Source organism: Macaca nemestrina, chromosome 6, assembly GCF_043159975.1.
Source record: "Macaca nemestrina isolate mMacNem1 chromosome 6, mMacNem.hap1, whole genome shotgun sequence".
NCBI lineage: Eukaryota > Metazoa > Chordata > Mammalia > Primates > Cercopithecidae > Macaca > Macaca nemestrina.
In genome coordinates, this window is record NC_092130.1 from 81,628,744 (window position 1) to 81,656,264 (window position 27,521).

At 35.1% G+C, this 27,521-nt stretch overlaps 1 protein-coding gene and 1 non-coding gene across 6 annotated transcripts in view; one reads left to right on the forward strand and one right to left on the reverse strand.

The window, feature by feature from the left end:
- Positions 1-27,521, forward strand: part of LOC105471048 (chromodomain helicase DNA binding protein 1) — a 73,447-nt gene that overhangs the window by 16,929 nt on the left and 28,997 nt on the right. For all 5 annotated transcript variants that reach the window (XR_011624835.1, XM_024789479.2, XM_024789478.2 and 2 more), the window contains exons 2-17: positions 5,430-5,631; positions 6,624-6,749; positions 7,592-7,656; positions 9,224-9,373; positions 9,481-9,752; positions 10,837-11,062; positions 11,768-11,868; positions 12,101-12,279; positions 13,235-13,362; positions 14,115-14,331; positions 15,923-16,012; positions 16,997-17,187; positions 18,215-18,403; positions 21,675-21,837; positions 22,678-22,830; positions 25,567-25,638. Coding sequence is in view for 4 of the 5 variants with exons in the window: in XM_024789479.2 (XP_024645247.1) it covers positions 5,430-5,631; positions 6,624-6,749; positions 7,592-7,656; positions 9,224-9,373; positions 9,481-9,752; positions 10,837-11,062; positions 11,768-11,868; positions 12,101-12,279; positions 13,235-13,362; positions 14,115-14,331; positions 15,923-16,012; positions 16,997-17,187; positions 18,215-18,403; positions 21,675-21,837; positions 22,678-22,830; positions 25,567-25,638 (2,524 nt within the window). In the remaining variant the exon portion in view is untranslated. The remainder of the gene's footprint in view (positions 1-5,429; positions 5,632-6,623; positions 6,750-7,591; positions 7,657-9,223; positions 9,374-9,480; positions 9,753-10,836; positions 11,063-11,767; positions 11,869-12,100; positions 12,280-13,234; positions 13,363-14,114; positions 14,332-15,922; positions 16,013-16,996; positions 17,188-18,214; positions 18,404-21,674; positions 21,838-22,677; positions 22,831-25,566; positions 25,639-27,521) is intronic.
- On the reverse strand, positions 21,081-21,184 carry LOC112424829 (U6 spliceosomal RNA). The gene has a single exon (XR_003015770.2). It is a non-coding gene; the product is annotated as a U6 spliceosomal RNA (small nuclear RNA).

Below are 27,521 nucleotides of genomic sequence, written 5' to 3' on the forward strand. Positions count from 1 at the left end.
ATAATTAGTGCCATTTGCAACCAACTCAGCCTGAGTGACGACATGAATATACAATCGAAGTAAAAAGCCTGCAGTTTTGAATTACATGAATTCTTAATGTATTTTCTCTAAATAAATACGCGCATCCTAGCTCATTCCATTGAAACATCCTAAGTAAGGCAACCAGTCCAGTAGTATTGCAGCTTAGTTTCTAATTTATTATAAATAGAAGGGCTTTTTGATAAAATGACTGGGTTATAGCCCCAGGCAACAAATACACAAGATGAGCCTGGTACATCCTGTCATACTAGAAAGGCAGTTAGGTTATCAAAGACTACTTCAGGTCTTGTCAGAAGGACTTAAGTGCTAATAAAGGGTTTCCTGTTGGCAAAAGGTGGGAGAGTTTGGACATCAAGGATGCTGACAGTGGATTAAAATTTATAAAATAAATTGAAATCCACGAGTTCATAATGGGACTTAAAAAATTATTGGTCAACTTTAGAAGATGCTGGCGATTTAACTCATTTTGAAAACTGGTAAATAAGGAAAAGAAATAAAATCCCTTCATGAACTATATACCTCAGAGTTAACAAATACAATGAGGGAGAAGTTTCTCTTTATAGAAATAATCTACCTAATAACGAAGAAAAGATGTTTTGAGTAACTGATGAATGATGTCACCACTTTACTGCCTCTAATTAATGGAAGAAAACATATGATCATCAATGGCTACTAAAAAATACTAGGTATGAAGTGATGGGGAGCTTTATAATGGATGGATAAGGCTGGCAGTACCTGAGTCCACAGATTTTTACTAAATCTCACACAAAAGGAAACAACAGAACATTAAATGCCATCTGGTAGAAGTCCACAACACCACATATAAACTATTCTTGTCAAGAACAGAACTTGAATCTGATCAAGCCTCTAGATATAATAGCCAGTTTATAAGAAATACAAGGGATAGAAAAATATATTAAATGATAACACAGGTGCACTTAGCAAAATCTAGAAAGCAGAATGGAAGAAACAATTATGAGACTAAAAGTATAGCCTGATGTGGATATTTAATATTCAGTATACTTAATTTAAATGTTTAATAATATTAAATCTTTAATATTAAAGAAGTGATCTTTTAAGATATATTGGTATTGCAAATGTTTACAAATAGTTTCTTAGTTGAATCAAGATTGATATGAGTTGCTAATTGTGGAGCTGGGTGATAGATTCATGATAATTCATATTACTCTACAGTTTATATTTGAAATTGTATATAAAAATAAACTTGAAAAGACACTTTAATTTGAATTACTATTTTATCTTTTAAATGTGGTATTTCTCCTTAATTTACCCTAAGAAAACACTAAAATTTTATCACAGTACCTATTAATGGTGGTTTTTCTTCTGTGAATTAAGTGAGGAAAAGAATTCAATGGGTTTATTTATTTATTTATTCCATGGGTGTATTATCTGAATTAAGAATTCAGTGTTTTTAGTAATCTACCTACCACTTTAATAGTATTGTGCTAGTGAGATTTAATATACTTTAAGGATAACTCTTAAGTGTTGTACAGATATTTCAGTTTTATAAAAGATTAGTAATACTGGTTGTTACCTAAAATAAAATACTAATTGGAGATCAGAGATTTAGTAGCCAAATTTGTGAGTTTTACATAAAATATGTAAAACTGTCCCCTGTATCTCTTTGATTTACTTTATTTAGTCATTCATCTACCTGTGAAACATTGTACTCTTCATTTAATGCTTGACATAAGAGCAGCAATAAGCCAATCCCAGCACTCAAGGAACGTAAAGTCTTAGATGGGGTACCTGAAAACAAAAACACTACAGTGATTATTACATCATTTTCTCGTAACCAAGATAGAGGTATATATTCAAGAAATTTTGGGAGTGCTGAGGAAGGATACCTGATTTAACATTGGGTTGAGATAGAGTTGGCAGAGATTTGTTGGAGGAGTAGCTGTGAGGTGGGACTCAAGTTAAAAAATTACATAATAAAAAGAAAAGAGAAGGAATGATACAAAGGCAGGAAGTGGAAAGAGTAAGTGGCTTTCAGAGAATTACATGTAGCTTGCCATAGCTTGAACTTAGGGATTTAAGTGAGCAACCAGTTGAAAATAGATTGGAGAATTAGAGATTCCTGAAAGGTCTCATAGATGTTTGTTGAACTTTGTTACAGAACAGAAGACTTAAAAAAGAAAGGCCACGATCGGCTTTTTATTTTAGAAAGAGCATTTGCAGCAATAGGTGGAAATAAAATTTCTTAATTAGGGAGAGGCTTTTGACCTATTTTAGCTCAGAGTTTTCAGTCTATAATTTTTTTTTCTGGCCCCATATATATTTTTCTTTCATTTTTAAAATCTCTTTTTAAAAAAATCATGCAAAACATTTACATAATTCTAAAACTGAAGACTCATTTCAGTTGCTGTTCTTTCTGCTCTTCCCTCCCTCTGTCTTTAGGTGATCATTTTTTAATTAGTTGGGTTATTCTGCCATTGTTGCTTTTCAAAAAATAGAAGCGAATATATATAAATATTTTTCTTTCTTATGCAAAAGAGACATTCTGTAAACTTTTTTTTTTTCACTTAAACTGTATCTTAGATCATTCTGTAGCAGTAAATAAGATATTCCTTACTCTTTTTGCATCTTGTTTTTTTGTTTGTTTTTTTTGAGATGTTTTGCTCTTGTTGCCCAGACTGGAGTGCAGTGGCGTGATCCTGGCTCACCACAACCTCCACCTCCAGGGTTCAAGCGATTCTCCTGCCTCAGCCTCCCAAGTAGCTGGGATTACAGGCATGCACCACCACACCCGGCCAGTTTTGTATTTTTAGTAGAGATGAGATTTCTCCATGTTGGTCAGGCTGGTCTCGTACTTCCAACCTCAGGTGATCTAGCTGCCTCTGCCTTCCAAAGTGCTGGAATTACAGGTGTGAGTCCCCGCTCCTGGCTCTTTTTGCATATTCTTTATCCTACTAAAGAACAACTCAATAAAATACTTTATTCAGTATTTCTAATACCCAAGGTAAAGGCATTCTAACAATAAACCCGTGCGATTAGAGTAGCCTAGCCTCAGGTTGTTGCTTTTATCTCCAGTCAGTACTACTGCCTAAAGAATGTGAAAGGAAAGATTTCTATATTCATTTTAGAATTTTGATTTGTTAACAAGCAGTTTGTATTAGCTATGCATCTGGAGTGACTAATGACTAATAAGAATTACAGGCCCACAATAGCCCCCACAATTCAGTCATTCATCTATCTACTGTTCACATATTTATTGAGCACACATCTGTGTGAGGCACTGTGCTAGGTACTCTGGAAAAAAAATGAGTTTCATAAATATCCATTGTATCATAGATAGAAATTTAAGACCTCTTGAGGTCTGTTAACCTTACTGTGTATGATCTCTACTTTCAAGATCTTCAAAGGAGATACTTTATTGCTACTAGCAGAATAATTTAATAGAACTCAGATTCCTCAAAAGAAAGAGATACACTTTCTTTCTTTGCTGAAGAATTCATTTAGCAGCACTTACCTTCTAAGTGTTTTCTGACTACTGTACCAAACTTGGTTGTATCTTTAGTGCTCCCCATACATGTGGATCAGTTGTTTTAAACATAGCGAAGAATGATATTTATCCATTTATATGACTGTCTCAAGGTTAAATAGTTCTTTTAATGGTAAGGACTTCGTCTCATCTCAGTCTGTCCCCAGTGCCTAACATATGATAGTTCTCAATAAAGTGTATTGAGTAAATGAAATATTTTGCTTACCTACTGTTGTAAGGGAAAAATAAAGTTGTATATCAGGAAAAAAAGTCTAATATCCTTGCTAAAATTTCTTGCAAGAGATGCAAGTAAAATATGGCCTTAAAAATTAAAATTTAATACGATGTTTTTGGACCTCAAAACTATGTGACCAGAGAGTAGACATGATGGCAAAAATGATGTTCATAACATAAGCCTTTAAGAAGCAAGTTTTAATTTACCGTTTCTGTGAATATAACATTTATTCCATTAGATTTAAAAACACAATAATGCTTATTCATACTTTAAGCATTTATATATCTCACCTGTAGAATCAAAATTCTTCCTGCAAAGTTTTATTTCTGTTTTCATGCAGAAATTATTAAATTCTTGCTCTGGAAAAAGAGAATTACTGTGTTGTCTTAGAGTAAATACCTCCATCTGGTGGCATTTTAGAAAATTACAGAAGAGGACAGGAAGCTTGTATTTTCTTTTTTTTTTTTTTTTGAGAGGGAGTCTCGCGCTGTCGCCCAGGCTGTAGTGCAGTGGCCGAATCTCAGCTCACTGCAAGCTCCGCCTCCCGGGTTTGCGCCATTCTCCTGCCTCAGCCTCCCGAGTAGCTGGGACTACAGGCGCCCGCCACCTCGCCCGGCTATTTTTTTGTATTTTTTAGTAGAGACGGGGTTTCACTGTGTTAGCCAGGATGGTCTCGATCTCCTGACCTCGTGATCCGCCCGTCTCGGCCTCCCAAAGTGCTGGGATTACAGGCTTGAGCCACCGAACCCGGCCGGAAGCTTGTATTTTCTTGTGTATCTGTAAACTATGTTACCTGTGGTTTCTCATAAAGCCAAATGAAATTACATCAAAATCTGATTCTACCGTATGTACCAGAAATTTAATGCCCTAGTTTTCAACATATAAACAAATGACCTTGGGGATAATTATATAATGAACTGTTTAGTCCAGACCATTTCTGCTCTATCTTGGACTAAAAATTAGAAATGGAAAAAAAGATAGTTTATGAAATGTTAATTGCTTTTGTATGTATGTGTATGCATGTTAGGAAATATGAGAATTTGCTGTTTCAGATTTATTGCTACAGATCCATGAAGAACTATTAAGCGTTACTGATTTTTTAAAATAAATTATATTTTATCATAGCTCGATTATAATAAACTACATTCTCCTGGAGTGATAGAGATGGAAACTTGAAAACAGGCAGAAACTACAAATAAATTTCTGCTTATTACTGTTAAGAGTTTTTTTAAACACATTTAATCTTTTCTTCGCACATTGCTTACTTTATAATTGCTAGAACTTTATAAAGGTAGGTATCATGGCTTCAACTTCTTGACTTCTCAAGGTTTCTAACCCAGGATTTTGTACTTAGTGGATTTTGCATTTTGTCTTAGAAGAAGATTACAATCTTGTTGCTTATGTTTTAGCCATAAAAATCTATAAAATATGTCATAAATCTATCAAGTATGTAATATATCACGTATAAATTATCAAGTATGGCAGTTGTTACTATAGATTAAGTCAATTTATTTTTCTATATTGTTGGCCAAAGGTAGTTGAAATATTAAGTATGAAGTGAAATTAATGATTTGGGGCTTTCTGCTGACGTCTAAGAAAAATTAAATTCCTAATGAATTTTGTTTGAAATTGTTTATTTTCAAATTATAGCCAGTCGGATGATGATTCTGGGTCAGCTTCAGGCTCTGGATCTGGTTCGAGTTCTGGAAGCAGTAGTGATGGAAGCAGTAGCCAGTCAGGTAGCAGTGACTCTGACTCCGGATCTGAATCAGGCAGTCAGTCAGAGTCTGAGTCAGACACTTCCCGAGAAAACAAAGTTCAAGCAAAACCACCGAAAGTTGATGGAGCTGAGGTAATCAATAAAATACCCAATGAAAGGTAGATTGCTTGTATTACTTTGGGAAAATTTAGAGGATTGGTTTATACCATTCTTAATCTAGCTTTTAGACAAGACAGCGTTTTAAATTAAAATTTACTTTTAGTGATCCTCACATTCGTGGTGGTACACGTGTGGACTAATTGGCTTGGAATAGATGCATTTTCGAACTAGAAAACACAAAGTGTAAATCACATGCAGGCAAATAAAACGTTTTCTGCCTCTTACGCAGAAATTGAGTTTCATAAATATCCATTGTGTCATAGATACAAATTTAAGACATCCTGAGGTCTACTTGTTAACCTTACTGTGTATGATCTCTACTTTCAAGATCTTCAAAGGAAATACTTTATTGCTACTAGCAGAATAATTTGATGGAACTCAGATTCCTCAAAGATAATGATAGAATAGGATAAGGGGCTATTCTGTTTGAAAAAAACTACTACAAGAGATACAAAAGTTGTCTATACCTCATGGTAGTGTACAGTGTTACTCAGAGTACCTGTCTGTGATGAGATAAGATGCTTGAGGGCCAGAATATAAATCGACACACGCTTCCTTCATAGAAAAAAATGTTACTACTGCCCCCCACCAAATCTGAACTAAAACAGTGTGCCTAGTGACATCGTTGGTGTATATTCTGACTCAGCCTCTTCACCTCACACTGATAAAATAGGTAACCACTCTATGAGTTGCACTAATAAAGCGTATTATCACTTAGATGCTCTTAACATCAAGAGGATATTGATTAACATTGTCTGTGGAACTCAACACACCATTTTTTTTATACATAACTAAAACTCAGCATTTTAATTATATTGCAATGATAATCGTGTTACATATAGGTAAGGAAAATAGTCTTTATTACTTTGAGGCAGTAAAGATGGTGGTACAGTTTTTCAATAAATTAACCTTTTTTGCAATTTTCTTAATACTTCATCGTTCACTGGTTTATATTTCTATTATAGTTTTGGAAATCTAGTCCTAGTATTCTGGCCGTTCAGAGATCTGCAATGCTCAGGAAGCAGCAGCAGCAGCAGCAGCAACAGCAACAACAGCAACATCAAGCCTCATCTAATAGCGGATCAGAAGAGGTGCATTTTCGTCATGAGCTTTTATTTTAAAAGTGGACATGCTGCTGAATCACTTAACTAGTATTTGGTGAAATTATTAAAAATAATAGGTGCTTTGAAAGAATAAGTAGGAAATACTTTAAGTGTATATATCAAGAATGTTGAAATGCACCTTTTGCATTATCCAATAATTCCAATTTTAGGGATTAATCCAAAATAAGCAGTGGGACATTTGTGTGCATTTGCTCATCACAGCAAAGTTAGAAATAAACTAAATGTGAACTCCGTGGGAAATAATTAAATTTGATATGCACCTACACACATATATCCATATACATGTATGAATGAAGGAATATTATACCATTAAATCATATTTGTACGAAATAATAACAGAATTCTCAACATAATATTTTTGAAAGAGTAACTTGTTTCAACAATGTAGTTTTTGTGTGTGTGCAAGCTTGCATACATGTATGTTTGCACAAAAACATTCAGGAAAAATTATAACAAAAAGTAATAGTAATGGTGAAGAAAAAAGTTCAAAATTTGGCATGCCGGCACCTAGGATTTCTTGTTTTGGCTATACTAGGCAACAATAATGGTCTCCGGAGAGGGTAGATTTTAAGGTTTTATACAAAATGCTGACATTTTGCTGTTTACTTAATTTCACTGGCTATATTAATTTGCAATAAAAATGTTACTAATTCCTTTCAGCTAGTTAATATAAATAAAACTACATTAAAAAAGGCTTCACAAGTGCTGTTATTCATAAAGTGAATGTTAAATAGTATAGCAAGTAAAATTTTGATATGGTTACATTCTAATCATTAGTGGATGATACTGACTTTATTTTTTTTCTGCAGGATTCTTCTAGCAGTGAAGATTCCGATGACTCATCAAGTGAGGTCAAAAGGAAAAAGCATAGAGAGTATGTCATTTTGTTCAACTGACTTCTTCATTTTAGAAAAATCTTAATGATTTCATATTTCTTTCTTTATGAAAATTGTTGCCAAAAGGAAAGTCTTCTAAATTCTTAGTTCTTGGCATTTTATAAAGTTAATTTACACCATTACACCATTTAAAGATAAATCTTATCTTTTACATTTATCTTTCTGTGACTACCCGAGGGTATTGTGCCATTTCTTTATCTCCTATAACTCCCCCTATATATTTTTAAACTTTAATGATCTCCTTAGTTGTAATGTCAGAAAATCTTAATAACTTGGGAATATAGGAGTATAGGGATGACAGGATGACTGATTTGGGATGATCCTTATAATTATGTTAATAGCTATCCTTACTATTCAGCTGCATGTGAAATTTACTTCATACTGTAGAACTCATTCTAGAAACTCACTGTATTTTCCTAAAGATCTTGACCCAGCAAGTATTAAGAATACTTCAAAATATCAATCCATGTTTATTTTAATGGTTTGGAAACATTCCATTTTCTTGACTTTTATTTTCCTATTTGCCTTTGATATTCTGCCTATTAGAGTGGTTACTTGCTTTTCCCAAAAGATTCAGGCATTTTTAATGTGAAGACTCATATCTTTTATTAGTCTGTTCTATCTTTTATTCTGAAAGGTCAATCATTTATCTTTGGATTTTTTTTCCTTTCTCTTTCTACAAATCTCTCTGATCCTCCTATTAATAGATGTATATTGGATCATCCATTTTTTTTTTTCCGTTATAAAAATATTAAATGGAGACTTCTTGGCATGCAAGCCCTGAAAAGATCTCAAAGTAAAAAATTTGCTTCTATTATGTTTTTATCATAAGCAGATATGATCATATACGCTTGTTTATGTAGCCTTCATCATAGTTACAATTGGTGCAAAAGATACAGAGCAATGAAGCAGAAGCATAGCTGAAATAGGATATAGTGTATTTATAAGAAATCAGTATGTGCCTTTCATTTGAACTTCTTATGATAGCAAAATATTAACATCCATTATTTTTCTCTACATGTTGATTGGAATGAAGTAGACTTAATAGGCTAAAAATAATAAAAGTAAGGTACTCAGATTGAATGTTTGAGATGGTACTAATGTTGCTTTTGTTTTGTTTTTACATTTTTCTGTAAGCTTTCCTTAGTGAACGGGCACTATTTAAAAAATCAGTTTAAAAAGATGTTTTTCAAAATCACAGCCTCTAGAGAATTAAAATGGCATGGATTAGTATCTCTTTTTTGAGAGGGCAAGTAGAATAATTTTACAAGATTTTCATCTATAGTGAAAATTAAAATATCATTCATTTGCTGTTCATTGACGTATAACTGATAAACAAAACTAGACTTGTGAGAGAAGTCTATGAAGAATATTATCCAGAGTGTGTTTATTCTGTAAATGCTTCATCATTTTTAGCATGAGTAAAAGCAACAGTAGTTTTGATAATAACTGGAATATAGTTTAGTTGATTTGATCATCTTTGTATTAAGGATAAAATTTGCTGTATAAGTACAAATAAAAATACTTTATAAATTTTGTCTACAGTGAAGATTGGCAAATGTCTGGGTCAGGATCTCCGTCTCAGTCTGGTTCAGATTCAGAATCCGAAGAAGAGAGAGATAAAAGCAGTTGTGATGAAACAGAATCTGATTATGAGCCAAAAAACAAAGTCAAAAGCAGAAAACCTCAAAATAGGTATGGTCTCAGTTTGGTGGTGAAAATTGATTGTAGAAGGTGTTCATTCTTTGTGTATATAGTTTTTCAAATCTTGGTTTTTTTTTTTTCTTCTTGTCCTTTCCTAGATCTAAGTCAAAAAATGGAAAGAAGATTCTTGGACAAAAAAAGAGACAGATTGATTCGTCTGAGGAGGAGGAGGATGAAGAAGATTATGATAATGATAAAAGAAGTTCTCGTCGCCAAGCAACTGTTAATGTTAGCTATAAGGAGGATGAAGAAATGAAAACAGATTCTGATGACCTATTGGAAGTCTGCGGAGAGGACGTTCCTCAACCTGAGGAAGAGGAATTTGAAACCATAGAAAGATTTATGGATTGTCGGATTGGGAGAAAAGGAGGTAGTTTTTTAAAAACCATTTATTGTTTGCTTATTTAAATAATATTTACAAGAGTAAAGGACCGGACGCAGTGGGTCACCCCTGTAATCCCAACACTTTGGGAGGCCGAGACGGGTGGATCAACTGAGGTCAGAAGTTCTAGACCAGCCTGGCCAACATGACAAAACCCCGTCTCTACTAAAAATACAAAAATTAGCTGGGTGAGGTCGTGCACACCTGTAGACCCAGCTACTTGGGAAGCCGAGGCAAGGGAATTGCTTGAACCCACGAGGCTGAGGTTGCAGTGAGCTGAGATCGCGCCACTGCACTCCAGCCTGGGTGACAGAGCGAAACTCCATCTCAAAAAAAAAAAAAAAAGAGTAAAGTGTTAAAGATGTTTCAACAGTGTTGAAAGCTAAGAGGGTGGATTTGTTGTTTTACTTATGTTTTATAAAAGCATGCTTTGCTTAGCCTGAGTATCTTCTTAATAACCACCTGACCACATTTTTTTTTTTTTTTTTTTTTTTTTTGAGACGGATTCTCACTCTGTCGCCCAGGCTGGAGTGCAGTGGCGCGATCTTGACTCACTGCAACCTCCACCTCCCGGGTTCGTGCCATTCTCCTGCCTCAGCCTCCCGAGTAGCTGGTACTACAGGCGCCTGCCACCACGCCTGGCTAATTTTTTGTATTTTTAGTAGAGACGGCGTTTCACCGTGTTAGCCAGGATGGTCTCCATCTCTTGCCCTCATGATCCGCCACCTGCCTTGGCCTCCCAAAGTGCTGGGATTACAGGTGTGAGCCACCGCGCTGGGCCTCCACCTGACCACATTTCCTATATTGTGGATAATTATAGAATAATGCTGTGGGATCTCAGGTGGACCTCTGTCTTTTTATTTTTTCTAATTTGAAAAAGGAGGGGATTATATTAGATAATTCTGAAATTCTTAGTTTTATTTATGAGCAATAGAATTTCCCATAAGTTTCTATACCCCCCGATACTTTAAGAGTATTACGTTTTTGTGTTCGTATTTTTGAAATTTTGAGTTGAAATATAATCCTACAACAGAATTGATTACATGGAAGGATCTTATGCTTTTGTTTTCAGCTACTGGTGCTACTACAACCATCTATGCAGTTGAAGCAGATGGTGACCCAAATGCAGGCTTTGAAAAAAACAAAGAACCAGGAGAGATTCAGTATTTAATTAAATGGAAAGGATGGTCCCATATCCACAACACTTGGGAGACAGAAGAAACCCTCAAGCAACAGAATGTTAGAGGAATGAAAAAATTGGATAATTATAAGAAAAAAGATCAGGAAACAAAAAGATGGTAAGTATGCTGTATGTCATACTTTTTTTTAATAGTTCAAAGATTACTAAGCCTTTATGTTAATAAAGAATACATAGTAACATCAAATGATAGCCTAAAATAACTATAGACTTTATAATACAGTTGGCTGTCTTTGTCCACAGTTTTTCTATCCTTGGTTTCAACCCACCATGGATTGAAAGTATTCGGAGGGAAAAATAGAACAACAATCAGCAATACAAATTAAAAACAATACAATGTAACAACTCTTTACACTGTAAATGTAAAATTAGGTATTTTAAGAACATCTAGAGATGATTTAAAGTATAGGGGAGGATGTGTGTGGGTTATATTGCAAGTACCATGCCATTTCATGTAAGGGACTTGAGCATCCTCAGATTCTGGTATCTGTAGAGGATCCTGAACCAATCCCCTGCAGGTACTGAGGGATGATTTTATTCCATCTCAAGGTAAAACTCCTAGGGGTGTACCTATCTAAACCTGTCCGTGGTAACAGTCACATAGAGTGTCTCATACATTATAAATTACAAATTTTTAGTTAAAAATTAATGATGCCTTATTCCTGTTAGTTTCTTTATTACTGAAACTTGGCCCACACGGTGGCAAAATGGAAGATTCTGTGCTACAGATAGTGTTGGGATTGGGGGAGTGACAGGTTATTTATGGGAGATTTTTAAGTCTGTTCCCGGATTAATAATTTTTCAGGTTGAAAAATGCTTCTCCAGAAGATGTGGAATATTATAATTGCCAGCAAGAACTTACAGATGATCTACATAAACAGTATCAAATAGTGGAACGTATAATTGGTTAGTGATAAATGATTCTGGTTAAAAAAACTTTATCTTTTTATGCTTGAAATAATCTGAAAAAAGTCATAAATTTGCTACTTACACATCAAACACAGTAGCTTGCTCTTACTAAAACAGTATTGTAAACTAGATAGCTAAATTTTACTCGTGTAGCCTTTACTAAGAATTGTGCATTTGATGATTAAATGTAAAAAAAAAAAAAATAAGTAAATGCCTGATTATCTCACAGCTCATTCCAATCAAAAGTCAGCAGCTGGTTATCCTGATTATTACTGCAAATGGCAGGGCCTTCCATACTCAGAGTGCAGCTGGGAAGATGGAGCTCTCATTTCCAAAAAGTTTCAAGCGTGTATTGATGAGTATTTTAGCAGGAACCAATCAAAAACCACTCCTTTTAAAGATTGCAAAGTGAGTATTGTCTAACATTTTAAATTATTAAAAATATATTTATGCATTATAAATATTTACAAGCCTAAATACAGCAGTTGGATCCTGATTTCAGATAGACTAAGGGAGAATAGTTCTTGGTTAATTGGTCTTACAGGAAGTGAACTTGCTGCAATTGTTGTGTGTTTTTGTTTTTTAGTTTTAATTTTATAATTTTTTATTTGAAACTTTCTCTTTTAAAAAAATTGTAAACGATGTTTTGGTCAGTATATCTTCTTAAATGTTGTACTGTCTTTTATCTTGTTGAGCATCGCTATGTCAGAAAGATAAGTTGGTTATGTCGATTGTTGGAAAGGGTTGGGAAACTAAATAGAAAAAAGCTCTTGGAAACTAGAGATATGCTCAATATTAAAGATAGTGGATATTTTCTTAGAAGGTAGAGAAAGAGGAGAGGGAGGGATATAGGAAAGTATCCAGAACTACCTTGCACAATACTTTCTGAATCCTTGTAACTTACCCAAAGTTACTAGTGATAGTGTTGAGATCTGTATAGTACTAGACTTTCTTTCCTTATTAAAAGAATTACATTCTTCATAGGGATAACTTGGAATTCAGAAATTGAATGGTAAGCTAAGCCAGTTTTATGGTTTATTTGTAGCTTAAGGCTGGAGCAATGGTTGTGAACAATTTAACATAGGTTTTGCATGTGATATACATGAGACTCATATTTTGGCAGGAACTTAATTTTCTCTATAAATTTTTGTTTAAAAAAGAAGGCAAAATATTTCACTTTTCATTTTTGTTAGAATAGTAGAAAACAGTATTGACTGAATCCTCAGATACATTTTGAATAATGGAATCTCTGAGCTTGATGATGAGAGATGAAATTTAAGAATTTATGGTAAAGCTGAGGCTTTCATCTTTTAGTATAATTTCTTATATTTAATAATTCTACATAATTTTATTTCTGCTGAAGGTATTAAAACAAAGGCCAAGATTTGTAGCCCTGAAGAAGCAGCCATCCTATATTGGAGGACATGAGGGCTTAGAATTAAGAGATTATCAACTGAATGGTTTAAATTGGCTTGCTCATTCTTGGTGCAAGTAAGTGTATTTTGAATCATCTATTTAATTTGACAGAGTAAGAATTTTACCAATACAGAATTCAGAAAAGATTTCCATTTACATAAAGGATAAGACTTTGGCAGTTGATATGCTACTCTTTGTATTTCCTAGTTTATATAAACAATATTTATTACATACTAGGAAGAAAATCCAGTGGAGTTTGAGTTTAACTTGATTGTTGCCTTTTTAAAATACATTTTTATTCTGTTTAAAAATCAAAATGCATATCCATTCTCATCCCATGCTGTTCCTGGAATATTCTCTTTTTTCCTAGTTATTTTAATATCCATTTAGTCTTCTACATTTTTTTTCTGTCCTCTGTGGCCCCCAGTCTACTTTTTGACTTTCAGTTGCAATTTAGCTGTAGATTTTTTCTTTTAATCTATGTTCTTCCTATATGCTTTTTACTTATTTAATACTTAATATATCTGGACTCTATGAGTAGTAGATGAATTGCATTATTGTCTTTATAATTGATTAAACATAATACTATTAATCTTTAAGCCTCTTCTGGCCTAAAGTGGTCATCTCCTTTTACTTTTCTTACAACATTAGTGATTGAGTACCCAAATACCTTTACATTTATTATTTATAGTTAATAAAAGTGATATGTATAATACCTATCAGATTAATTTTATTTAACTTCATATAAACATATACACATGATATAAAAAGGTTTCTTTGTATATTTGAATATTTTCTTCCATGCTAATTTTTTTTTAACTTTGTAGAGGAAATAGTTGCATACTCGCTGATGAAATGGGCCTTGGAAAAACAATACAGACGATCTCATTTCTGAATTATTTGTTTCATGAACATCAATTATATGGACCTTTTCTATTGGTAGTACCGCTCTCCACTCTTACTTCCTGGCAAAGGGAAATTCAGACATGGGCTTCTCAAATGAATGCTGTGGTTTATTTAGGTGACATTAACAGCAGAAACATGGTAAGTTGTTTCCCTGTAAATGTAGAAATAAAAATGTACTTGTCTTTGGGATCGAGCGTTTTTTTTTTGTTGTTGTTGTTGTTGTTGTTGTTGTTGTTTTGAGATGGGGTTTCACTCTGTCTCCCAGGCTGGAGTGCAGTGGTATGATCTTGGCTCATTGCAACTGGGACCACAGGAGCACACCACCACACTCAGCTAATTTTTTATATTTTTTAGTGGAGACAGGGTTTTGCTGTGTTGCCCAGTCTGGTCTTGAACTCCTGAGCTCAAGTGATCTGCCTCCCTTGGCCTCCCAAAGTGCTGGAATTACAGGCATGAGCCACCGTTCTTGGCCTAATAAGGATGAAGGGTTTTGTTTTGTTTTGGTCTTTATAAAAATCTTTGTTTCTGGCATAGAACTTGCCACAAATAAGTTCTCAGTACATGTTTAATTGACTATAACAAAGTCAATTTTGGTTTAGTGTTACTTCATATATATATTTGACTGGTTTTGTGTGTTTGTTTTTTTTTTTTTTTTTCTTTTTTTTTTCTTTTCACTCTGTCATCCAGGCTGCAGTACAGTGGTACGATCTCAGCTCATTACAACCTCTGCCTCCCAGGTTCAAGTGATACTCCTGCCTCAGCCTTCCAAGTAGCTGGCATTACAAGTGCCTGCCACCACGCCCGGCTAATTTTTGTGTTTTTAGTAGAGATGGGGTTTCGCTATGTTGCCCAGGCTGGTCTCAGACTCCTGACCTCAAGTGATCCACCCACCTTGGCCTCCCAGAGTGCTGGGGGGATTTACAGGCATGGGCCACCACACCCCCATATTTTACATTTTTAATGGAAAATTTCAAATATACATGAGAGAAGACAGAATAATGTAATAAACCCTCATGTTCTCACCTTCAGTTTCACAAATTTACTGATAGTTTTGTTTTATCTATACCTCTTCACACTACTTTCCTAGTTACTGTGAAGCAAACCCCAGACATCATATTTCCTCCATAAACATTACATTATTAAATGAATTAATCACTAATGTTTTCTTAAATAAGACCTTTTCTTTTGTGAAAGATGTGCTTTAAAATTGTGTTTACTTCATTTTTTTAACAAATGCTGTGGTATTTATGCTTTATTTATAAGATTTACATAGCATTTTGGACTATATAAAGAATAACTCAGGCCAGGCGCGCTGGCTCATGCCTGTAATCCCGGCACTTTGGGAGGCCAAGGTGGGTGGATCATCTGAGGTCGGGAATTCGAGACCAGCCTGACCAACATGGAGAAACCCCGTCTCTACTAAAAATACAAAATTAGCTGGGTGTGGTGGTGCATTCCTGTAATTCTAGCTACTCGGGAGGCTGAGGCAGTAGAATCGCTTGAACCCGGGAGGCAGAGATTGTGGTGAGCCAAGATCATGCCATTGCACTCCAGCCTGAGCAACAAGAGCAAAACTCTGTCTCAAAAAAACCACAAAAACTCTTTTGTTACATAAACATATATTAATAGTCATTTACATATTTGAATGGATTTTTATTTTTAGATGTGTAAGTAAAAGTATAATTTGCTTGATGTTTGTCTTAAAATTGTCCTTCAAATTTCTTGATAGATAAGAACTCATGAATGGACACATCATCAGACCAAACGGTTAAAATTTAATATACTGTTAACAACTTATGAAATTTTATTAAAGGATAAGGTATGTATTTATTTCTCACGTGTTTTTGTCTCTTGTATATCAGTTTTTTCTTTATCATATGCTGTGGCCAAGATGAGAGAATAGCCTAAATCATGAGTCAGCAAACTATAGCCTGTGGTCTTATTTTTTCAATGGTGCTTGAACTAAGAGTGGTTTTTACCTTTTTGAAAGGTTACATTTAAAGGGTCGTAGAAAGAATATGTAACAGAGACCATATACTTATCTGCAAAGTCTGAAATATTTACTATCTGGCTCTTTTTAGAAAAACCTTGCCAACTCAGTCTAATGAAACTAGTTTGTTATAGTGTGTATTGATTTGTAAGCTCTTTAAAGAAGAGGAAGATAACTAATAGGATTAAGCTACCACTGTGTGAAGCAATGAAGGCTTTATGGATACTGCCTTACTTAATTCCTCCATCTACTTTATATTCGCTTTCTCTACTTTATGGAAAAGAAAACGGAACTCAAGAGTGTCTCAAAGAATGTAATGAACTTGCCTATGGTAACACAACTCTTAAGTAGTGGAATCAGGCTTGCTGTAACTTGGAGACCTAAGTTTAAGAGATTTCTACAGTTCATAAAAGTTGTACAAAGAATTGTACCTACACTTGGAATAAGACGCTGTTCTGAATTTGCGTCTTAGTTTTTTTTCATATTGACATTAATAGAGGCTTCTATTGGGCTTAGGCTAAAAATCTTTTGTAAAAATTTTCAATGACACTGCTGATTTTTCTCTGTTAATTATGTTTATAAGCTAATAAAAACTTTAGCTTGATATTACGTTCTAGTGGTTAAATTTGTCATAGAAGGAATATGTGCTGAGTTACTTGTGTATTGTAATCTTGAAATTACAATTTTTTATTTGAAAATTAGACAAAGCGTGTTTTTAATTTTTATATCATTTTAATAATAGAGTTCAGATTTAATGGTAAGGCTAAATCTGAATTCCATTTTTCTCTCAAAATATTGTTTTTCTATTTTAAGGCATTCCTTGGAGGTCTAAATTGGGCATTTATAGGTGTTGATGAAGCACACCGATTAAAGAATGATGACTCCCTTCTCTATAAAACTTTAATAGATTTTAAATCCAATCATCGTCTCCTTATCACTGGAACTCCTCTACAGAATTCCCTCAAAGAGCTCTGGTCTTTGCTACATTTCATTATGCCAGAAAAGTAAGACAAATTTACAATTTTAATCATAGTTTTGTGTGGTTATGTTTAGTGGGAAGAAACCCAGGTAATAAGGTCAGTTAGAGTTTTTATTGCCCTAAAAGATTAGATCACAGATCACTAAGAATTTTTAAAAAAGGAAAATGAGGTCAGGTAGTTTGTAATACCATTTCAATTTTTCAATTTTGTTAGTAAACTTAAGCCATGTGTTATAAATCACAACAGTTGATTTTGCATATGGTCAAAATATACCTTGCTTGAAAAACTAACATAGTAACATTCTTTGTGTTTAATAGTAGGAGTAACAACAATGAGGTGCTGGCAATCCTTTTTTCTAAATGAGGAAAACTAGACTAGACTAGGCTAAATAAGTTCCCTAAGGTCACTACTTGTGCTTTTTCAGTAGGTCCAGAACTTTAAAAGTATTTTTTTTGAGAAATATTTTAGTGATAATTACTCCCATACCTCAAAATACTTCATATTCACTTGATTCAAGAATCATAACTTATAAAACAACTAATTATATTTCATCATGCATCTTCTTGGGAGGGAAATTTTTAGAAGTAACTAAGTTTTTTTTTTTTTTTTTTGAGATGGAGTCTCGCTCTGTCGCCCAGGCTGGAGTGCGGTGGCGCGATCTTGGCTCACTGCAAGCTTGCAAGCTCTGCCTCCTGGGTTCACGCCATTCTCCTGCCTCAGTCTCCAGAGTAGCTGGGACTGAAGACGCCCGCCACCACACCTGGCTGATTTTTTTGTATTTTTAGTAGAGACGGGGTTTCACCGTGTTAGCCAGGATGATCTCAATCTCCTGACCTCGTGATCCACCCATCTCAGCCTCCCAGAGTGCTGGGATTACAGGCGTGAGCCACCGTGCCCGGCCAGTAACTAAGTTTTTAGCTAATTTTTTATTCTAAAAATCTGTAGTATTTTGTTTATAAATGACTCCCCTAAAAAAAAAAAAAAAAAAAAAAAAAACTCATATGCAGTTTGACTTTTTCTAGTGATTGTTCCAATTTCTTAAATTTTAAAGGTTTTCTTCCTGGGAAGATTTTGAAGAAGAACATGGCAAAGGGAGAGAATATGGTTATGCAAGCCTTCACAAGGAGCTTGAGCCGTTTCTGTTACGCCGAGTTAAGAAAGATGTGGAAAAATCTCTTCCTGCCAAGGTTGAGCAGATTTTAAGAATGGAAATGAGTGCTTTACAGAAACAATATTACAAGTAAGCTGTACACAGAGCACATGTTCTGAACTTTTAATTCTGAATAACTTCCATGTCTGTGTCCTGCTCTTGGTGCCCCCACCTTCTCTACAATAGTGTCGTAGAGCAGTTGCAATTCTTGAGTTTTAGAATAAGTTTATTCTGTGTCATTAGGAGGCAAAAGGAGATTTAATGACATGTCCAAAATGATGAGTAACAAGACTAATTTATCTTCTAACACATTATTAATTGCTTTCCTGTATATCATACTGTTACATTATAAAAAGTTTAAGTGTTAGGATTTCCACGACATGAAGGTATTATTTGATTATGACAGTTAACAGATAGAGGCCAAAAAAAGAAACTTAGAACAAAATTTTAGGCCCTGCTGCTTTTTGAAGAGTATTAACAGATCATAGCTGGTATAAATTTTGTATGTCAAGATCTATACAGTAGGACTTTTCAAAGAGTCAGAAAGGAAAATCTGTTCTAATATCTATTTAAACATTTAATTGCATAAAAGGAAATACATTGCTACATGCATTTGGAGTTTCCGAAACATTTATATTTTATGGTAAATCTATAGGTGCCACACATTTGAAAGAATATACTTACTGCATAATTATTTTTGTTATGGAAAATTTCAGACATGTACAAAAATAGGATAATTTAATGAACTCTTATACCCATGACTCAGCTTTACTTTTTTTGTTTGTTTGTTTGTTTTTTTGAGATGGAGTCTCCCTCTGTACTCCAGGCTGGAGTACAGTGGCACGATCTTGGCTCACTGCAACCTCCGCCTTCCGGTTTCAAATGATTCTGGTGCCTCAGCCTCCCGAGCGGCTGGGTTTACAGGTGTGCCCCACAATGCCCTGCTAATTTTTTTATTTTTAGTAGAGACAGGGTTTTGTCATGTTGGCCAGGCTGGTCCTGAACTCCTGACCTCAAGCGATCCACCCACCTCAGCCTTCCAAAGTGCTGGGATTATAGGTGTGAGCTTCTGTGCCCAGCCCCAGCTTCACTTTCCTCTCAAGCCAGTCTTTTTACGTATCTCTGATCATCCCCATTTCCCTCAGTAACTATCCTTTTGAAGCAGATCAGACATTTTTCCATAAATATTTTTCTATGTATTTCTAATAATTGACTTTTAAAAATACTAGTATCACCTGGGCATGGTGGCTCATGCCTGTAATCCCAGCACTTTGGAGAGGCTGAGGGGGGACAGATCACTTGAGCCTCAAGAGTTTGAGACCAGCCAGGGCAACATGGCAAAACCCTGTCTCTACCCAAGATACAAAAAAATTAGCCAGGAGTGGTGGTGGGTGCATGTGGTCCCAGCTACTTGGGAGGCTGAGGTGGGAGGATCGCTTGAAGCCCATGAGGCAGAGGTTGCAGTGAACCGAGGTCATGCCACTGCACTCCAGCCTGGGTGACAGTGAGACCCCATCATAAATAACCCACTTTAAAATTTTCACAATTTAGGAAATTATTGCTCTCTCAACAGAATCAAGTAATTTCTTGATGCCAGTATTCAGTGTCTGTTCAGATTTTCTCTGTCTCAAAAAATTTTTTTACGTTTACTCAAATCAGGATTGAGTTAGGTTCATATATGGCAATTGATTTGTCTCTGAGTTTATCTATAGGTACTTCTTTTTTGTTAAAATATATACGATGAGGAAAACAGTTGTTCTGTAGAATTTTTCTACAATCTAGATTTTGCATAGTACTTCCCTCTAAAATAGTTTAACAGTATCCCCTGTATTCCCTATAGATCGGTAGTTAGATCTAGGTGCTTGATAATATTCAAATTAATAATTACGATAAGAGTATATTTTGTAGTACACAATGGCGATTATCTGATTTTGTTATCGGGTTCTTTTAAAAAAAGTAATGCATTTTGTAGAATATCTGGGAAGAAAAGTCAAAGTAGGAAGAAGATACATTCACCTGTAATTCTCTCAGTGCTAGTCATATATCATGAATATTGAACTTAAACTCTTCAGGGTACTTTTTGGCAACTAAAGTAATAAGATACTGCCATAAATTTCTGGAAAAATTCTTAGAATTATTACCTCTAGAGAAATTAATAATAAACTTTTTCTGGATAAGGAAAAATAATTCTTTATTCTTGATTACCTCTTACGGCATTGAGCATTGTCCATGGGTTTTGTTTTGCTTTTCATTCCAGTTTTGGGGAACTGCCTGTATAACTAGTGGTAAAGAATGGTAATAAAAGAGTATGTACACTAGATATTTGAGACTTTGAAGTCCCTTCAAAAACTGACCTTGTTAAAAGGAGGAAAATAAAAGGTGGAAAAGGTCGTGGTGAGAGGAAATTTTTCTTTTCTTTTTAAAATTCAGCTTTTATTTTAGATGCTGGAGGTGTATGTGCAGGTTTGTTACATGGGTAATATTGCGTCCAGGTAGTGAGCATGGTATGCAGTAGGTAGTTTTCAACCCATGTTCCCCTCATTCCCCTCTCTAGTAGTCCACAGTGTTACATGTTTATGTCCATGTGTGCGCAGTGTGTAACTTGCACTTATAAGTGAGAACATGCGAGGTTTGGTTTTCTGTTTCTGTGTTAATTCACTTAGAATTATGGTCTACAACTATATCCATGGACATTATTTTATTTGAAGGACATCATTTCATCCTTTTTTTTCTGTGGCTGTGTAGTATTCATGGTATATATATATACAAAAAATATGGAGGGTTCGTGGATTTGCATGTCATCCTTGTACAGGGACCATGCTAATCTCTGTATCGGTCCAGTTTTAGTATAAGTGCTGCCGAAGTGAGCACAGGAATTGTTACATATAGTTAGGAGCAGTAAAATAGCACCAAGGTGTTTTCTGTAAGTTGCATATGTATTGTGTAATTGCAATCTAGAGAAGACAGTTGTGGCTAAAACCAGGTATCCTCAGGTTTCTTTTAGGTCCATGTAGAAGATTCAATTTCATTAGATGTCTAATGCAGTGAAAGTTGTAAGAAGATTAAGATAAGTAATGCAGGTGACCATCTTTTTAGCAAATTTGAGGGGAAAAGGATTAATACTCTGTAATAATTATGTTACATTAGCCTGTTCTGTGTGTAGCTAATGGTTCGGAAAACAAGTTGTGTTCTCGTGAGTATTATGAAAGAGGCTTGGTCCATCATATATCCAGTTGTGAATTTCATAATGGTACAGTTTTACTTTGGTACTACCTTTTGCCTTTTTTTTTTTTTTAAGCGTTTAGAATTTATCCTGGTAATTGTTCTGCTAAATGTCATTTTCATAATTTTTTTTTTTAAGATGGATTTTAACTAGGAATTACAAAGCCCTCAGCAAAGGTTCCAAGGGCAGTACCTCAGGCTTTTTGAACATTATGATGGAACTAAAGAAATGTTGTAACCATTGCTACCTCATTAAACCACCAGATAATAATGAATTCTATAATAAACAGGAGGCCTTACAAGTAAGAATTTTTAAATGTTGTTACTTTATGATAAAGTTCTAGAAATGTTGATTTCACTTACAATCGAAAATAGCTCAGTGCTTTAATATATTGGTTAAAAGTTCTCTTTAGTTAATGGTGCCTTTATATAATGGTCTCAGTTATTAATCTTTGTAGAAAAGATTTTAAAATTCTAATTTATCTAATTATTTTGATGAATTTTCTAAAAATATGTCTCTCAAACCATGGACTATAATGACTTATCCAGCAAAAAAATCCCACAGTATGTTCATAATTATGAAAAAAATCATTAATAGTAATTGTGCTGCATTAGTGATTTGGTAGATGGTAGTCTAAAGGACATCTTGACCTCACATCTTAATTAACCCTTCCTGGTACTTCTGGAAGATAAGTTAGAAGTGTGAAGGCACAACTGCAGTCCAGCCACTGTAGTGCCTTGAAGGGCTGGGATCAGCATCTAGAATTAATACATTAGAATGCATTTGCTTACTCCTTTTAAACCTTTGGTTGCTTAGTTGCTGCTGCTTCCAGTGTAATTGTTCTTCAGCTAAGATTTTTGGAGAAACACTGTGGTGTAGTAACTAGCAAACAGAGTGAACAGTACTTTTTTCCTCCCTGACAATACAACAAAAACCTAGGTGTGATATGGCAAGGAATATTTTAGCTTAAGTCGTAGTGAAATGGTAAAGGTCTTAGAAAATTTTGAAAAGTGAAACAAGTTGTTTTCTAACATGAAAATTAAAAATCTCAATTTAAAAGAATTCAAGCAACTAAAGTGTTATGTGGACAACTTATTTACGTCTTTTAACATATAACGACTTGAATTTATTGTTTCTGTAGCACTTAATTCGTAGTAGCGGAAAATTGATTCTTCTTGACAAGCTCTTAATTCGCCTAAGAGAACGAGGCAATCGAGTTCTTATTTTTTCGCAAATGGTGCGGATGTTAGATATACTTGCAGAATATTTGAAATATCGTCAATTCCCCTTTCAAGTAAGCATTTAATTGTATTTGTTGTTTTAAATTTTATCTAATTCCTGTGCATATTTTACAGTATTACCTTTGAAATTATTTTATAAGTGTTTAGGTTTTTATATAAACTGCACTTTCTTTAAAAAGATATATCTGCTTTAAAAAATGTTTGTCATTCCGTTTTTTCTTCTTGACTTTACATATTGCAACAAAACAATTTTTCTTCCTTTCCTCTAATTTTTATTTTCTTTTAATTCTGCCTTTTTCTTCTGTGCTTGCTTTAGATTTTAAAAATTGAACTAAGACAGAGTTTTCTTGATTGGATAGATCTAAAAGCAGGGGAGCCTTTAGTCTTTAATCTGAATGAGGAAAACAGCCAGCAGCCTCTGAATGTGAATGCTGCCAAGATTCTGATGATTGGTGTGCTCATAGTTATCTGACACAGTGTTCGCTGAGTAAAACTGGACAACTTTAGAGAAGAAACTAAAGACCAAAATTCCCTTCCATCTATTCAAAATTTATGTTGAAGTTCATTCAGTATAACTAAAGCTAATATTATTGATGAGTGTTTAAAGTCAGGTGCTATTTTCAGTACTTTACATCTAATTATTTAATCCTTGAAGCAATTTTATGAACAGTGCTAGGAACATAGCAGACATTATGTAGATACAGCTAGCAAATGGTGTATATTTAGTGTAGATAGTAAAATAGCAGTAAAATTATAATAATGGGACTCAACACACATTCCCTGCTTGGTCAGAGCTCATAATCTTTTACAGGAGACAAACATCAAGCAGGTGATTGCAAATAAATGTAACATTACAATTCTGGTAAGTGTTGTGAAGAAGGACAGGTATTTGGTGATATGAATATCATTGAGAAATAATTACAATCATTTAGGGGAAAACGTAGAAGAGTACCATTAGTTGAGGGTTTTGAAAACACTTTTACTGATATGTAATTCCCATATCATACAATTTACTCATTTAAAGTATACAATTCAGTGGTTTTTACTATGTTCACAGATATGTGTAATTGTCAGACAGGTGGTTTTAGAACATTTTCATCGGAAAGCAACTTGTACTCTTTAGCTATTCCTCCTGTCCTTCCATTTGCTTTCTTCTCCTGCCTTGTGTTGATTTGTTTTTAAACAAATTATTGTGTACCTGGTCAAACAAAAAATTAGTTTGACTAATTTTGAGTGTTTATTATTATTTTTTTTTTTTAATTTTTTTTTTTTTTGAGACGGAGTCTCGCTCTGCCGCCCAGGCTGGAGTGCAGTGGCCGGATCTCAGCTCACTGCAAGCTCCGCCTCCCGGGTTTACGCCATTCTCCTGCCTCAGCCTCCCGAGTAGCTGGGACTACAGGCACCGCCACCTCGCCCGGCTAGTTTTTTGTATTTTTAAAGTAGAGACGGGGTTTCACCGTGTCAGCCAGGATGGTCTCGATCTCCTGACCTCGTGATCCGCCCGTCTCGGCCTCCCAAAGTGCTGGGATTACAGGCTTGAGCCACCGCGCCCGGCCAATTTTGAGTGTTTATAAGCACCACTTCTCTGCCGCTAATGCCTTCTTGTTCCTAGGTCGCTTCCTGGAGAGAATCATTTTTAATTTTATTTGGTTTAGGTCATGCAACAGTAATGAGATGCCACTAGTCTTAATATTTGTACTAGTTTGTATTTTAGTGGAAAAGAAACATTTTTTTTTTTTTTAAACCTTAATAGACATCTGTTTTCCTACTTTGTGTAGGTGATAATTAAGAGCATTTCACTTAAACCACTTAGAATACATCGTTTAAAATGTATATATTTTTCTTCTCAGACTTAAAATTCATACAGTAACAAAGCAAAGGTAGGCATATGGCTTCCCAAAATACTAGTTTAATACATCGGTTAAATGCATGGATCACAGTAGACAAGTTATTTCTAGTCTATAACCAGGTAATAATTACAAAATCATTGCCATTTAGAAAGTGAAATAGTAGCTAATGTTTAATAAGCATTCAGTATGTGTAGGCACTGTGCTACGTGTTTTCCTATGTTCTCTCACTGAGTTCTCTATAGTCTACGAAAGAGGGACTACTATTACGTCTGTTTTACTTAAAGCAGAACTGACATGGAGAAAAAGTTTGTGTAGAAAAGTCAAATCACTTGCTCAAGATACCCAGTGAATAAAATACTCATTTGCAGGATGTTGACTAGAGCCCATGATGCTTCACATCAATAATTTTCGAACTTTAGTGTGCATCAGAATTAATTGGATGGCCTTTGCTAAACCCCTTCAGTAGGTCTGGGGTAGGGCTGAATAATTTGCCTATCTATGTTCTCAAGTGACACTAATGCTGTTCTAGTAACCACACTGTACTTAATTTGTAACCTGATAATGGATCTGTGAATCAGTTTAATGGGTTACACCAACATTTTGAAAGTAAAATGATAAAACATGAGAGTATAACACAGTATGTCATGGCATGATATGAAACTTGTTTCAGGTGTTTATAAACAGCTGTGTACTCAATCACATACCTTTAGAATGGGACTGAGGCAGAATAGTATGACAGCCTATGCTGTATTTACTCTTGAGGGTTCAGTCTTAGTGATTTGGAGCACAGACCAAAGACGGAATGCCTGAGCATTATTTTACCGTCTAGAAGGTACCTTCTATTATATAAGACATGCTTCATATTTCTACTTAATTTTATAATTGCTTTGTAACATTTCGATTCTGTTATATGCAGTATTTTAATGTGTTTTATTCTAGAGATTAGATGGATCAATAAAAGGAGAACTGAGGAAACAAGCTCTGGATCATTTTAATGCTGAGGGATCAGAGGTATGTATTAATGCTTTTTAAATTATAAATAATTTTGATTTAGTATCAGTATATTACATTATTATATTCAGACATTTTTAATCTTCATATCTAGTTTGATAAAAAAGGAGTAGTGTTAGCCACCTTTGATCAGCAAACGAGGTTTTAAAGTCACTATTCTAGTTTAAACCTAAGAATTGCACTCTTTGAGACAGAGTCTAGCTCTGTTGCTCAGGCTAGAGTGCAGTGGCATGATCTCAGCTCACTGCAACCTCTGCCTCTTGGGTTCAAGCTATTCTCCTGCTTCAGCCTCACAAGTCGCTGGGATTACAGGTGCATGCCACCGTGCCTGGCTAGTTTTTGTAGTTTTAGTAGAGATGGGGCTTCACCATGTTGGCTAGGCTGGTCTTGAACTCCTGGCCTCAGGTGATTCACCTGCCTCGGCCTCCCAAAATGCTAGGATTGCAGGTGTGAGCCACCATGCCCAGCCAAGAATTTTACTGTTTATTATCAATACTGTTTCAGCATGGAACAGTTACTTTAATTTGCTTCAAAATAAATTAGGCAGATTGGGCACGGTAGCTCACACCTGTAATCCCAGCACTTTGGGAGGCCAATGCAGGAGAATCGCTTCAGGCCAGGAGTTTGAGACCACCCTGGGAAACAGTGAGACTGCTGTCTGTACAAAAAAAAGAAAAAAAAGTAAAAAAGTAAAAAAATAAACTGGGCATGGTGGCACTCCCTTATAGTCCCAGTTACTTGGGAGGCTGAGTTAAGTGGATCAGTTAGCTCAGGAGTTTGAGGCTGTGGTGAGCTATGCTCATGCCACTAGACTCTAGCTCAGGCAATAGAGGTGAGACTCTGTCTCAAAAAAAGTAAAGACAAGACCCCAAAACAGCAAATTATCGCACTTTGCTTTAAAATTTTTTTTTATTTCCATAGATTTTTGGGAAATGGGTGATATTTGGTTAAATGAGTAAGTTCTGTAGTGGTGGTTTGTGAGATTTTGGTGCACCCTTCACCAGTATACACTGAACCAAATTTGTAGTCTTTTATCGCTCATCCCCTCCTACCCTTTCCCTCTGAGTCCCCAAAGTCCTTTGTATCATTTCTTATTACTTTGCATCCTCATAGCTTAGTTCCCTCTTATGAGCGAGAACATACAATGTTTGGTTTTCCATTCCTGAGTTACTTCACTCAGAATAGTAGTCTCCAGGCTGGGCGTGGTGGGTTACACTTGTAATCCCAGCACTTTGGGAGGCTGAAGCAGGTTGATCACTTGCGGTCAGGAGTTTGAGGCCAGGCTGGCCAACATGGTGAAACCCCATCTCTACTAAAAATACAAAAATTAGCTGGGTGTGGTAGTGCATACCTGTATGTAATCCCAGCTACTTGGGAGGCTGAGGCAGGAGAATTGCTTGAACCTGGGAGGCGGAGGTTACAGTGAGGCAAAATGAAAAGAGTGAGACTCCATCTCAAAAAAAAAAAAAAAAAAAAAAAAGAATATAGTCTCCAATCCCATCCAGGTTGCTGCAAATGCCATTATTTCATTCCTCTTTATGTCTGAGTAGTATTCCATTGTATATGTATACCACAGTTTATCTTCTTGTTGATTGATGGGCATTTGGGCTGGTTGCACATTGTTGCAATTGCAAATTGTGCTGCTATAATCATGTATATACAGGTATCTTTTCATGTAATGACTTTTTTCCTCTGGGCAGATACTCAGTAGTGTGATTACTGGATCAAATGGTAGTTCTACTTTTAGTTCCTTTAAGGAATTTCCACACTATTTTCCATAGAGTTCTTTTTTTTTGGTATGTGCCTTTTATTTTTTAAGGAAATAAAATTTACAGTTCGAGTTGAAGCATCATTCCTTTCCTATTCCATTTTCTTTTTTTTTT